This window comes from Doryrhamphus excisus, chromosome 22 (assembly GCF_030265055.1).
Source record: "Doryrhamphus excisus isolate RoL2022-K1 chromosome 22, RoL_Dexc_1.0, whole genome shotgun sequence".
NCBI classification, from domain to species: Eukaryota; Metazoa; Chordata; class Actinopteri; order Syngnathiformes; family Syngnathidae; genus Doryrhamphus; species Doryrhamphus excisus.
The window spans coordinates 9,945,737-9,959,649 of NC_080487.1; the positions used below are offsets into that span (position 1 = coordinate 9,945,737).

A 13,913-nucleotide genomic window follows, 5' to 3' on the forward strand; every position below is an offset into this window, starting at 1 on the left:
TCAAGTGCGACGTACAGGCCGATTTTAGTAGACAGCGAGCGACATCTAGTGGTCAATTAGCATTACTGGCGCCTCCCCAATTAATAATCAAATCAGATTGGCAAAAAAAATACAAAATGTGGCCCTAAAATAAAAACACAAAAGATACAGCATAAAAAAAATTTATTTATAATTTGGGCAAAGTGCATCCAGCATTTGTGAAGGAATGATATTAATTAGTCCGACTGAACATATATATGCTAATGGATGACATACAAAGTGAAGGCAGCTGCAGTGATGCTTATTTTTCTGCAAGGAAAAATAAGTCTTGTCTCTTGGACCATCATAATATTCATTTGCAAATATACATATTTTGTCCTTAATTTATAATTTTTTTCTATCTTTGGCAATAAAATCAATTTGAATCAGTACATTTGGCATCATTAGTCTCATAAGCATCATAAGTCTAAATCAGTTGTAGTTCACTGAATACAGTCTTTAGAGCTTTATTTGCAAAAAAATAAATGATTAGGAGCAGTTTAATCTCCTTCAGTATAAAAAGACCAGCTCCACCCTCACTGCCGCAGTATAAAAATGTAAAAAAAAGCTTTTTCACTCGGTGGAGGATCACATCCTTAACCGAAGAGTTTGATGAAGCACGGGTGGCAGTAGGGCTTGTTCTCCTGCTCCTTGAAGCAGCCTTTGCTCAGAGGTTTCAGGCAGAAGTGGCACACCAGGTGGTGAGGGTGGAACTTGGCGCCCATGGCGGTGACACAGCGGCCCAGGATGGGTTGCTGGCAGGCCTGACACACGCTGCCTCGCGACTGATGGTAATGGGCCTCACACAGCGGTTTGCCCTCGTGTTCAAAGAAGCTGCCGTTGACGAAGGGACTGTAGCATTCCTGGAGGTGAGAGGAGAAAGATGTTTAAAAACAGGAAGTATAGCCAAGACTGCACTCATCCGGGACATTATAGTACATTGGGTGTCTAATTGCCTTAATTACTTAACTCGGGTTTAATAAACTTAACCCAAGAGCTAAAAAGGAACCCTTTCATGATCTGGAAAAAAATCACATCTTTATGCTGATATCGAGACGATTATTATGGGTACTGATAATTATCGGACAGCCCTAATTATAATAATATATTGCATCGTGTATACTGCATTGTTCACACATTTAAGCATTTATTTAAATTATTTCATTTTTTTAAATGATCAAATAATGTTTTTGTTAATTTCTTAATTAAAATATGGACCCTAATCTTTAAATGGAAGTCTCAATAGAGTGACATTATACCAATAGTAATTATTACAAGCATAATGATGTGAATATAATAATACTGAATAATTTTTCTTTTTTTAGGGCTAGGGTTAGGGTTAGGGTTAAAAAAAACAAAAAAAAAATTTTCAAAAATAAAAAAATAAAAATACGTTTAAAAATAACAATATTTTTAAAAATTAAAATTAAAATTAAAATTAAAATTAAAATTAAAATTAAAATTAAAATTAAAATTAAAATTAAAATTAAAATTAAAATTAAAATTAAAATTAAAATTAAAATTAAAATTAAAATTAAAATTAAAATTAAAATTAAAATTAAAATTAAAATTAGGGGTTGGGGTTAGGGGGTTAGGGTTAGGGTTAGGGGTTTTAATTTATACTAATATATAATATATGTAATAATAATATTTATTATTATATATTTATGATAATAAATATATCATTTATTATTATGATTAATATTTTTATTATTGTTGTTGTTATTATTATATTGCCCGCTAATGTTATTATATATTTATAATATACTTAAAATGACTAATAATATTATTATATATTTATGATAATATTATTATTAGGGTTAGCTTAACCATAACCCAAATAAATAAATAAATAAATAAATAAATAAATAAATAAAAATAAAAATAAAAATAAAAATAAAAATAAAAATAAAAATAAAAATAAAAATAAAAATAAAAATAAAAATAAAAATAAAAATAAAAATAAAAATAAAAATAAAAATAAAAATAAAAATAAAAATAAAAATAAAAATAAAAATAAAAATAAAAATAAAAATAAAAATAAAAATAAAAATAAAAATAAAAATAAAAATAAAAATAAAAATAAAAATAAAAATAAAAATAAAAATAAAAATAAAAATAAAAATAAAAATAAAAATAAAAAGGGTTAGGGCTAGGGTTAGGGTTTGTTAGGGTTAGGGTTTGTTAGGGTTAGGGTTTAGGTTTGTTAGGGTTAGGGTTTGTTAGGGTTAGGGTTTGTTCGGGTTAGGGCTAGGGTTAGGGTTAGGTTTAGGGTTTGTTAGGGTTTGTTAGGGTTAGGGCTAGGGTTAGGGTTAGGGCTAGGGCGAGGGTTAGGGTTTGTTAGAGTTAGGGTTTGTTAGGGTTAGGGTTAGGGTTAGGGTTAGGGTTAGGGTTAGGGTTAGGGTTAGGGTTAGGGTTAGGGTTAGGGTTAGGGTTAGGGTTAGGGTTAGGGTTAGGGCTAGGGTTAGGGTTAAAAAAACAAAAAAAAATATTTTCAAAAATAAAAATATTTTTACAAACAAAAATATTTTTAAAAATAATAATACGTTTAAAAATAAAAATAATTAAAATTAAAATTAAAATTAAAATTAAAATTAAAATTAAAATTAAAATTAAAATTAAAATTAAAATTAAAATTAAAATTAAAATTAAAATTAAAATTAAAATTAAAATTAAAATTAAAATTAAAATTAAAATTAAAATTAAAATTAAAATTAAAATTAAAATTAGGGGTTGGGGTTAGGGGGTTAGGGTTAGGGGTTTTAATTTATATTAATATATAATATAATAATAATATGTATTATTATATATTTATGATAATAAATATATCATTTATTATCATTATTAATATTTTTATTATTGTTGTTGTTGTTGTTATTATTATTATATTGCCCACTAATAATGTTATCATATATTTATAATATACTTAAAATGACTAATAATATTATATATTTATGATAATATTATTATTATTGTTATTATTATTATATTATTATTATTATTATTATTATTATTGTTGTTATAACAATAATAATTTTACTTTTTGTTATAACAATAATAATAATAATGTTTTTTTTATTTTAAATTCTGTACACGGTCTGCATGTCCGGAAGAAACACTCACCCTGCATACAAAGCACTGTGGATGCCAGAGAGAGTTGAGAGCTGAGATATAGTTTTCGAGGATGGGCTGGCTGCATCCTTGACACCGGGAGGCAAACAGCATCAGAAAGCACTGCTGGCAATACTGCTGCCCCTCACGGTCATGAAACCCTGACAAAATAGATTAGAAATAAGGTTATTGTTTATATATGTCATTGTGATAGAATAAGATGTACGTTGTTGTTGTTTTTTTTTTATACCTTCCTCGCCAAAGCTGCGGCTGCATTTGACGCAGCAGAAACACTCAGGGTGCCAGTTCTTGTCCAGAGCCGTCACCATTTTCTGATGAAGAAGGGGAAATAATATTAACATAAGCTGCTTGTGCATGGGAAAACTCCCCTAGAGGCCTCTTACACTGAGTATGGGCTTGTTGCAATGCGCACAGTGAGGGGAGAAGAGTGTGAAATAGTCCGACTCGCAGTACGGCCGCCCGTCCTTCTCGAAGAAGTTGCGACTGCCCAGCTCTGTCTCACATTCCGTGCAGACAAAGTGCTCGGGATGCCACACCTTTCCCAGGGCTGTCACCACCTGGATGAAGAAAATAATTGTCATACAACCGACTTTCACTCACACATTTCACTATCATGCTATGTGTTAGCATGCTAGCAGTAAGTATGTTAGCATGCTAATATTAGCATAGTAGCATTGTGTGCCGATTTTATGAATATTAACATACGCGCTACCATGCTAGGTGTTGCATGCTAATGTTAGCATGTTAATTAATTCATTATTATTATTATATTATTATTATTCATTCATTCATTTTCTACTGCTTATCCTCACGAGGGTCGCGGAGGGTGCTGGAGCCTATCCCAGCTGTCTTCGGGCGAGAGGCGGGGTACACCCTGGACTGGTGGCCAGCCAGCCAATCACAGGACACATATAGATAATTTAGCAGTTACAGCGGTAGAAGAGTTTGCTTTCACAAAATAAAAAAATGGAAAAAAATGTTATAAATAAAAATACATTTATTTATCATTTTTAAATAATTTTATATTATTATATTATTATTATATTTTATTATTTTGTAACATTTTATATTATTTATAATTAACATTTTGCAGCTCATTCATTCATTCATTTTCTACCGCTTATCCTCATGAGGGTCGCGGGGGTGCTGGAGCCTATCCCAGCTGTCTTCGGGACAAGAGGCGGGGTACACCCTGGACTGGTGGCCAGCCAATCACAGGGCACATATAGACAAACAACCATTCACACTCACATTCATACCTATGGACAATTTGGAGTCGCCAATTAACCTAGCATGTTTTTGGAATGTGGGAGGAAACCGGAGTACCCGGAGAAAACCCACGCATGCACGGGGAGAACATGCAAACTCCACACAGAGATGGCCGAGGGTGGAATTGAACCCTGTTCTCCTGGCTGTGAAGTCTGCACGCTAACCAATAGACCGCCGTGCAGCTCAGTATGTTAACATTAGCATATTTTTTTAAATTTTTAGCCATAGGTAGAACTCACACAAACACTTTGTGCTAACATGTTTAGTGTTAGCCTGCTAATGTTATTATGCTAGCAATGCTAACATGCTAATATTAGCATAGTAGCATTTATTTACCTTTTCGTAAATATTAAAATATACAGACACTTTGCAGTACTATGCTACTCAATAATGCTTTGCAATCACTTGGTCTACTTTTTTTTGGTTAATTCCATTTTTTCATTATGTCCTAAAAACACTATACAGTACACTCACGCCTTTTGTGCAATTTTTTTCTTCATCTTTTCATTCTGCTTAAGCATTCACACGCAATGTCCTCAGATAAATATGGGATTAAAAAAATATATATATATATTAAAAAATAATAATTACATTTCCACTGACCTACATTAATTCATGACACATGAAAAAGCATGGAAATGAAAAACTGAGTGGCACTGCCAGTATCCATATCCGCCATAATAAATACAGTATATTTTTTACAAATAGACCTCATATTTGCGGTGTACCTAATGTTGTGTCCTGCGCATGCTCACCTGTCCCACGACTGGCTTCTGACAGGCTGAACAGTTTCCCTTGGAGGACGTTTGAACTCCCTGTCTTGTCAAATCTGATTGGAGGAGCCCTAGCATGCTGTCCAATGAGCCGCCTGACGAAGGCTGCGGAGGAACGGCTGGCTGCTGTGGTGTCGCTGCTGTTGTCGCTGTGATGACTGGACTGACAGCTGGCTGCAGTGAGACAGTAGGACAATTTACTGCATTTAAAGACAGACAGCGTAATGGTAATGGTAATGGTAATGGTAATGGTAATGGTAATGGTAATGGTAATGGTAATGGTAATGGTAATGGTAATGGTAATGGTAATGGTTTTATTTCATTTGAACATGCATCAGATTACAATTGAATGCATCCCATAATCAGTTCACAGTTCCACATGTCCAAAAGGAGTAGGAAGAAGCAAAGCTTATTAAATCCTACCCCTCCATCTGGTACTTTTACAATCAGTAACTGTTACATTTGTTCACTTCCTGCTTTCCTAATATAGTTTAAGGTTTTTTTTGTTAATTTTTTGTTTTTATTTTTAATTTTGCATTTATATATTTTATATTTTTTTATTGCTTTCCTTTGTTCACTTCCTGTTTACAATCATTAACTGTTACATTTGTTCACTTCCTGTCAATTTAATTTAATTTAATTTAATTTAATTTAATTTAATTTAATTTAATTTAATTTAATTTAATTTAATTTAATTTAATTTAATTTAATTTAATTTAATTTAATTGTATTTTATTTAAGCGTGTTGGGCATCTGATATCTAATTCCCATCCTTTTTTTTTCTTCAACTTAGCAGCTGCATGATATCATGCATCATAGTAATTTATAAACATCATTGCAATCAACAATAAAAATGTCATTCTCAGCTTTATAAAAAGGAACATGATTGAAGAAGGAATGGTTTACTATTCTGACAGACTTTCCATCCGGCACAAAAAGCAGCTGAGATGTACCCAACTGACCCAAATCCAAAGAAATACAGCTGGAATAGGTGCAGATTCTGGAAGCTCTCGTTTTCTGTTTTCTGTGTGGGTTATTGTGTGTAACTGCTCTATAGGAGTCCACAGCTGGATACATTCATTCACTTCCTGCCTTTTTAATTTAATTTAATTTAATTTAATTTAATTTAATTTAATTTAATTTAATTTAATTTAATTTAATTTAATTTAATTTAATTTAATTTAATTTAATTTAATTTAATTTAATTTAATTTAATTTAATTTAATTTAATTTAATTTAATTTAATTTAATTTAATTTAATTTAATTGTTATATAACATGTATTTTGACCTGTATTTACTTAATATCACATGGATTTCAAAACTTGCAATTCCCAATTGACTGACAATGCAACATAGTGTTGTTTTGGGAAACCTTACTGTGCTCTGAACCCGGAAATCGGACAACGAAGCCATCAGTTTGTCCAACTCCAGCGTGGCGGACGTTGCCGACGGTTTTGCGGAGCTGCAACACAAGTGTACAAAAATACACAATTACAATCGGGGGCGCTGCTTGCCAATCGGAAAGCCTCCGCCCAAACCTTGAGCGCCCCAACAGTCACTGGAATCACCTCGGATTCAAACCAGACATTAAACAGGTTTTCTAAACAACAGTTACTTACTCTTAATGTCTGCTATATTGGTTAATACAAGTGTAAATGTGACTATAGGGGTGTTAGTTCATGTCTAGAGGGCTCTAATTATGCATGTGTTGTTACCTGGAGTCTTTATCCTTTATCTTGTCATCTTTCTTAGAAGTGGGGAACTGGGCCAAGATTTCATCTGAAAGCACAAAATCGTGGTAATTAGAACCGAAGACGATGCTTATCTCCACAACACACACACACACACACACACACTGACCTGTGATGTTAAACTGCGTTGCATTCAACTCCTGCAGAAGATGATCCAGTTCACTCAGACCTCCCCCTAGCAACGAGGAAGAGGAGAAGGCTGGAGGAGAAGCAGCAGGAGGATCAACTGAGCGCGGAGAGCGTGATTTACACACTGTGCTGCAAGAATGATAAACATATAAATTGATAAAGTCATTCATTCATTTTCTACCGCTTTTCCTCACGAGGGTCGCGGGGGTGCTGGAGCCTATCCCAGCTGTCTTCGGGCGAGAGGCGGGGTGCACCCTAGACTGGTCGCCAGCCAGCCAATCACAGGGCACATATAGACAAACAACCATTCACACTCACATTCATACCTATGGACAATTTGGAGTCGCCAATTAACCTAGCATGTTTTTGGAATGTGGGAGGAAACCGGAGTACCCGGAGAAAACCCACACATGCACGGGGAGAACATGCAAACTCCACACAGAGATGCCCGAAGGTGGGATTGAACCCTGGTCTCCTAGCTGTGAGGTCTGCGCGCTAACCCCTAGACCACCGTGCCGCCCTGATAAAGTTATTATTATTAATTATTAATAAATAAAGACGTTTTGCAAATAAACAAAGTTGCATCAAAGCCTGGTATTGGAACTGCTCTGTCGCGGGACCGGAAGGCATTGCAAAGAGTAGTGAAATCTCCCCAACGCACTGCTGGAGCCTCACTTCCTGCCATCGAGGACATCTACAGGAAGCGTTGTCTCAGGAGGGCATCACAAATTGCTAAGGACTCCTACCATCCAGCACACACACTGTTTGCCCTCCGACCCTCAGGGAGGCGCTATAGGAGCTTAAGAACAAGAACTATCAGGTTCAGGAACAGCTTTTTCCCAAAAGCTGTCTCCTTGATGAACTCTGACCCCCATAAACCCCCTCCCACTTCCACTACTCACACCCCCCTGCTGAACTCTGACCCCCCAATACCCCACCCCAGTCACTTAATTGCACTACTTCATTGCACTACTGTACATTCATTCATTCATTCATTTTCTACCGCTTTTTCCTCACGAGGGTCACGGGGGTGCTGGAGCCTATCCCAGCTGTCTTCGGGCGTAAGGCGGGGTACACCCTAGACTTGTCGCCAGCCAATCACAGGGCACATATAGACAAACAACCATTCACACTCACATTCATACCTATGGACAATTTGGAGTCGCCAATTAACCTAGCATGTTTTTGGAATGTGGGAGGAAACCGGAGTACCCGGAGAAAACCCACGCATGCACGGGGAGAACATGCAAACTCCACACAGAGATGCCCGAGGGTGGGATTGAACCCTGGTCTCCTAGCTGTGAGGTCTGCGCGCTAACCCCTAGACCACCGTGCCGCCCACTACTGTACATATTACTGTTATTATAATTTGTCACGGGCGGCACGGTGGACAAGTGGTTAGCGTGCAGACCTCACAGCAAGGAGACCAGGGTTCAATTCCACCCTCGGCCATCTCTGTGTGGAGTTTGCATGTTCTCCCCGTGCATGCGTGGGTTTTCTCCGGGTACTCCGGTTTCCTCCCACATTCCAAAAACATGCTAGGTTAATTAGCGACTCCAAATTGTCCATAGGTATGAATGTGAGTGTGAATGGTCTATATGTGTATATATGTAATCTATATGTGCCCTGTGATTGGCTGGCTGGCCACCAGTCCAGGGTGTACCCCGCCTCTCGCCCGAAGACAGCTAGGATAGGCTCCAGCACCCCCACGACACTTGTGAGGATAAGCGGTAGAAAATGAATTAATTAATTAATTTCCGGGCTGCGAGGCGGGTGAGCGGTTAGCGCGCAGGCCTCACAGCTATGAGACCCGAGTTCAATTCCGCCATCTCTGTGTGGAGTTTCTATGTTCTCCCCGTGCATGCGTGGGTTTTCTCCGGGTACTCCGGTTTCCTCCCACATTCCAAAAACATGCTAGGTTAATTGGTGACTCCAAATTGTCCATAGGTATGAATGTGAGTGTGAATGGTTGTTTGTCTATATGTGCCCTGTGATTGGCTACTGACCAGTGCAGGACCGGGATAAGCGTGGGATTGAACTCGGGTCTTTTAGCTGTGAGGTCTGCGCATTAACCACCCCTGAGCAATAACAATAAAGTTGAATCTAATCTAAAAACAAGATGTAGAAAACTCTATAAGTCAAACATGGAGATTACCTGTATAGTTTGTCCGGATTGGAGTTTTGGGAGGACTTCATTGCTGCAGAAACAGTCTGATAAACAACATAATATCATTTAAAAAATGTACACTGATGGGAACCAATATAGTATATTGACCCAAATAATGGAATAGAGGTCATAAGATTGATGAAATTGAGATTGTGTAATACTTGCCTTTATATTCAGTATAGTTACTCTAGTTACCCCATTCACTGTGCAATATCTGATCAACCTCCATGTGCAATATTAAGGGCTCTAAATGCAATATAGTTCTATGTGAAGTATTTCCATAATGCTTAATATTAACTCACTAGCAAGATCTCAGTGTATAGACTGGTGATATATCTCATTACGTTTCATATTATCTACATACTGTATTGTATATAACTCTGTGTAGAAAAACTGTTGATTTTGTTAATACTTGGGTTGTTTATATTGTTTATTTTTCTATATTGTGTATTTTGTATACTTGGCTGTATACTTAACTGACTCTTAACTGACTTTGTATTTTGTTGTGCAATACAAATTTCCCCACTGAGGGATGAATAAAGGCATATCTTAATCTTAATCTTAATCTTAATCTTAATCTTAATCTTAATCTTAATCTTAATCTTAATCTTAATCTTAATCTTAATCATCCTAATCTTAATCATCCTAATCTTAATCTTAATCCTAATCCAAATCTCTAATCGTAATTCTAATCTTAATCTTAATCTTAATCTTAATCTTAATCTTAATCTTAATCTTAATATCTTAATCTTAATCATAATCTTAATATCATAATCATAATCATAATCATAATCTTAATCTTAATCTTAATCATCCTAATCTTAATCTTAATCTTAATCTTAATCTTAATCTTAATCTTAATCTTAATCTTAATCTTAATATCTTAATGTTAATCATAATCATAATCATAATCATAATCATAATCATAATCATAATCATAACCATAATCTTAATCTTAATCTTAATCTTAATCTTAATCTTAATCTTAATCTTAAATATTGTTGGTGACCTTATACCTGCTGCGGGGTGTAGGCTGGTGGTGGTGGCCGGGCCTCTGCGGGGTTCTGCGAGTCTGGATCAGCATGCAATGGCGGCTCGGATGTAAGAAGGACAGGACACTGTGCAAGAGGAGATCCCGTCTTCTCCAAATCTGCGAGGAGGGCGTCTAAAGTGGTGACGAGAGAGAATAAGTTTGGATACTTAAGTGGACGAATAATAATAATAATTATAATAAATAATAAAAATCCATGCAGCATGCTGTAAACAGATGTAGTAGAAAAAAAAAACGAGAAGCACGTGCACACATAGCTACGTACCAAAGACAACAATACGAGGATTGAGAGGGTAGTTAAGTGGCTCAGGGACTCCTGAGGAGAAACGACACACACACACAGCAGCTATAAGAGCTCACAACACTTATTGAATAGTCCAGACATGCCAGCGTGGAAGGGATGCAGAGGAGGAAGCGTGTTGGGCAGCTGATATCTAATTCCCACCCCCTTTTTTTTATTTCAACTTAGCAGCTGCATGACATCATCCTGTGTGCTAGTGATTCATGACTGCTTTCAATTCTTTATAAACATCATTTCAAACAACGTAATCATCAATAAAAATGTCATTCTCAGATTTATAAAGAGGAAAAGCAGCTGAGATGTACCCAACTGACCCAAATCCAAAGAAATACAGCTCCAGTAGGTGCAGATTCTGGAAGCTCTAGAAAGTTTTCTGTGTGGGTTATTGTGTGTAGCTGCTCTATAGGAGTCAACAGCTCGATTCATTCATTCATTCATTTTCTACCGCTTTTCCTCACAAGTGTCATGGAGGGTGCTGGAGCCTATCCCAGCTGTCTTCAGGGCGAGAGGCGGGGTACACGCATACACAGGGAGAACATGTAAGTAAGGGTCATAAAGTATAATAAATTAATAAGTACAATAGACATGAGAGTCCTTTTGATGTATTTTGCTTGTATTGTTTCATGAAGTCGCTCATCTTAGCGCATTATTATAGTTCTTTACTTAATCGGTTCCATAGTTTGATTCCACATACTGAAATACTGTGTGTTAAGCGGTGATGATATCATTAGCTTTAAATGTTATGTCATTTTACACATGTCATTAATATAAAGGTTGAACAGTTTTGGTCCCAGTATTGATCCCTGGGGTACTCCTCATTCATTCATTTTCTACCGCTTTTCCTCACGAGGGTCGCGGGGGGTGCTGGAGCCTATCCCAGCTGTCTTCTGGCAAGAGGCAGGGTACACCCTGGACTGGTGGCCAGCCAATCACAGGGCACATATAGACAAACAACCATTCACACTCACATTCATACCTATGGACAATTTGGAGTCGCTAATTAACCTAGCATGTTTTTGGAATGTGGGAGGAAACCGGAGTACCCGGAGAAAACCCACGCATGCACGGGGAGAACATGCAAACTCCACACAGAGATGGCGGAGGGTGGAATCGAACTAGGGTTTACTAGCTGTGGGGCCTTCACGCTAACCCCTCGTTCACCGTGCAACCAAGAAGCCCTGTAAATGTTACATTAATTCATTCACTCATTCATTTTCTACCGCTTATTCTCACAAGGGTTGGGGGTGCTGGAGCCTATCCCAGGTGTCTTCGGGCGAGAGGCGGGGTACACCCTGGACTGGTGGCCAGCCAATCACAGGGTACATATAGACAATTTAGCAGTTACAGCGGTAGAAGAGTTTGCTTTCACAAAATAATTTTTTTTTTAAATGGAAAAAAATACTATAAATAAAAATACATTTATTTATTATTTTTAATTATTATATTATTATTATATTTTATTATTTTGTAACATTTTATATTATTTATAATTAACATTTTGCAGCTCATTCATTCATTCATTCATTTTCTACCGCTTATCCTCACGAGGGTCGCGGAGGGGTGCTGGAGCCTATCCCAGCTGTCTTCGGGCAAGAGGCGGGGTACACCCTGGACTGGTGGCCAGCCAGCCAATCACAGGGCACGTATAGACAAACAACCATTCACACTCACATTCATACCTATGGACAATTTGGAGAACAGAGATGACCGTGGGTGGAATTGAACTTGGGTGTCATAGCTGTGAGGCCTGCGTGCTAACCGCTTGTCCACCGTGCAGTCAAAGATCCTCAATATGACAGGAGTGCTGTGTTGATTTTGAGGATCTACTACAAAAATGTATCTCCTGAGTAGGCTACTTCATGAATGCAGGAAGCATAGTTCTTGCTTCTATACACAAAACATGAAGACTTCAGTCCCACCGTGGCCTGTGATGATTCACAGTTGTGGTACGCGTGGTGAGGAATCATGTGCACAATCTCCAACACATGCCCTTCTTCCTCCTCCTCCTCCTCTACACTTAGACTGCTCATATAAGGAGGTGAATTTCTCCCAATGAGAATTATGACCATATTTAGAGTGGGACCGTCTGAATGTTTGTGTTGGCCTCCTGGTTTCTCAACTTAACTTAGGACGAAAAGAACATAATAAAGTGGAGCAAACATGGCCACTGCGAGGGAGTCTGAGTGGACAATCTAATCCAGATGTGCTCAAGTTTCATCTTTGTGGTACAAAAAAAAAAAACATGAATCCCCCACACTAGAAATAGCAGCATGGCTTTGGGTTGTTTGAGGGAACTTTCTAGCAAAGCTCTTCCCACTCATACAGTAACGAAGAAGAATAATTGCGTTCATATTATTGTTGACTATGCTCCAAGATCTGCACCTCAACTTGTTGATATGAATGGATCCATGACTGAAAGCTCCACAAGGATCTGAGCCTTAGAGCTGGAATAAGTGATCATAACCTATCGATAGATTGACTTATGCAGCTACTGTTAACTCTTCAACTGCATGGAAAAAAACAGCACACAGTCAGCAGAGCGCTTATTTCCTGCAGCACAGGACTAGAACTAGGACACAGGACAGAGACTACTCACCCAAATCCTCCATTGTGGAACACCTCAGTCTGGATGTTTAGTCCTCTGTATGAATGTATATGTGCTGCTGCTATTGTTTAGCTGCAATAACTTCTCAAGCACCGTTATTCGCCCACACGGGAAGAGGAGGAGGAGGAGGAAAAGGAGAAGGAGGGATTCCAGTCTGTTTTTTTTTCTTCCTTCTTCCTGTGTAATGCCTTCTCACAGTCCGGAAGGAGGGGGGGGAAGAATGCAGTTCCATGCCCGCATTCCCTGGACACATGACGTCACTGTCGACGTTCCCATCTTGGTGAGATAATATGGTTTTAAATGGCCCTTCACAGGAAGTACCTCATTTATGACCTAAAACACGCGACAGTGGGTTACGGTTACACTATTGTATGTATAATAATGTCATTTCATTCTTTAATTGGTGTGGAAAAGGTGAAAAATGTCAAATTTGTCAATGACTAATTATATAATTATTTACACACACACACATATATATATATATATATATAAATAATATATATATATTTATTAATTATATATATTAATTATATATAATTTATATATATAATTATATTATATTTATAATTAATATATTATATAATTATGTATATATGTGTATAAAATATATAATATATATAATATATTTATTAATTATATAATTATTATAATTATAGTATAGTTATATGTTTATTGTATATTTATTATATAATTATTATATAATTATAATGAATTAT

At 36.6% G+C, this 13,913-nt stretch overlaps 1 protein-coding gene across 2 annotated transcripts; it reads right to left on the minus strand.

Annotated features, from left to right (window-relative positions):
• Positions 1 to 147: 147 nt before the first annotated feature.
• On the minus strand, positions 148 to 13,354 carry LOC131109542 (transforming growth factor beta-1-induced transcript 1 protein-like). Of its 2 annotated transcripts, XM_058061677.1 has the most exons (12): positions 13,189 to 13,351; positions 10,557 to 10,607; positions 10,257 to 10,405; positions 9,229 to 9,284; positions 7,054 to 7,202; positions 6,909 to 6,972; positions 6,571 to 6,655; positions 5,175 to 5,366; positions 3,534 to 3,707; positions 3,380 to 3,461; positions 3,142 to 3,290; positions 148 to 881 (listed from the first exon to the last, which is right to left on the minus strand). In XM_058061677.1, the coding sequence occupies exons 1-12, from the start codon at positions 13,199 to 13,201 to the stop codon at positions 615 to 617; spliced, it is 1,431 nt and encodes a 476-aa protein (XP_057917660.1). In that variant the 5' UTR covers positions 13,202 to 13,351; the 3' UTR covers positions 148 to 614. The 2 variants fall into 2 exon arrangements, with proteins under 2 accessions (XP_057917660.1, XP_057917661.1); XM_058061678.1 differs by lacking the exon at positions 10,557 to 10,607 and having other exon boundaries at positions 13,189 to 13,354.
• Between the last annotated feature and the right edge of the window lie 559 nt (positions 13,355 to 13,913).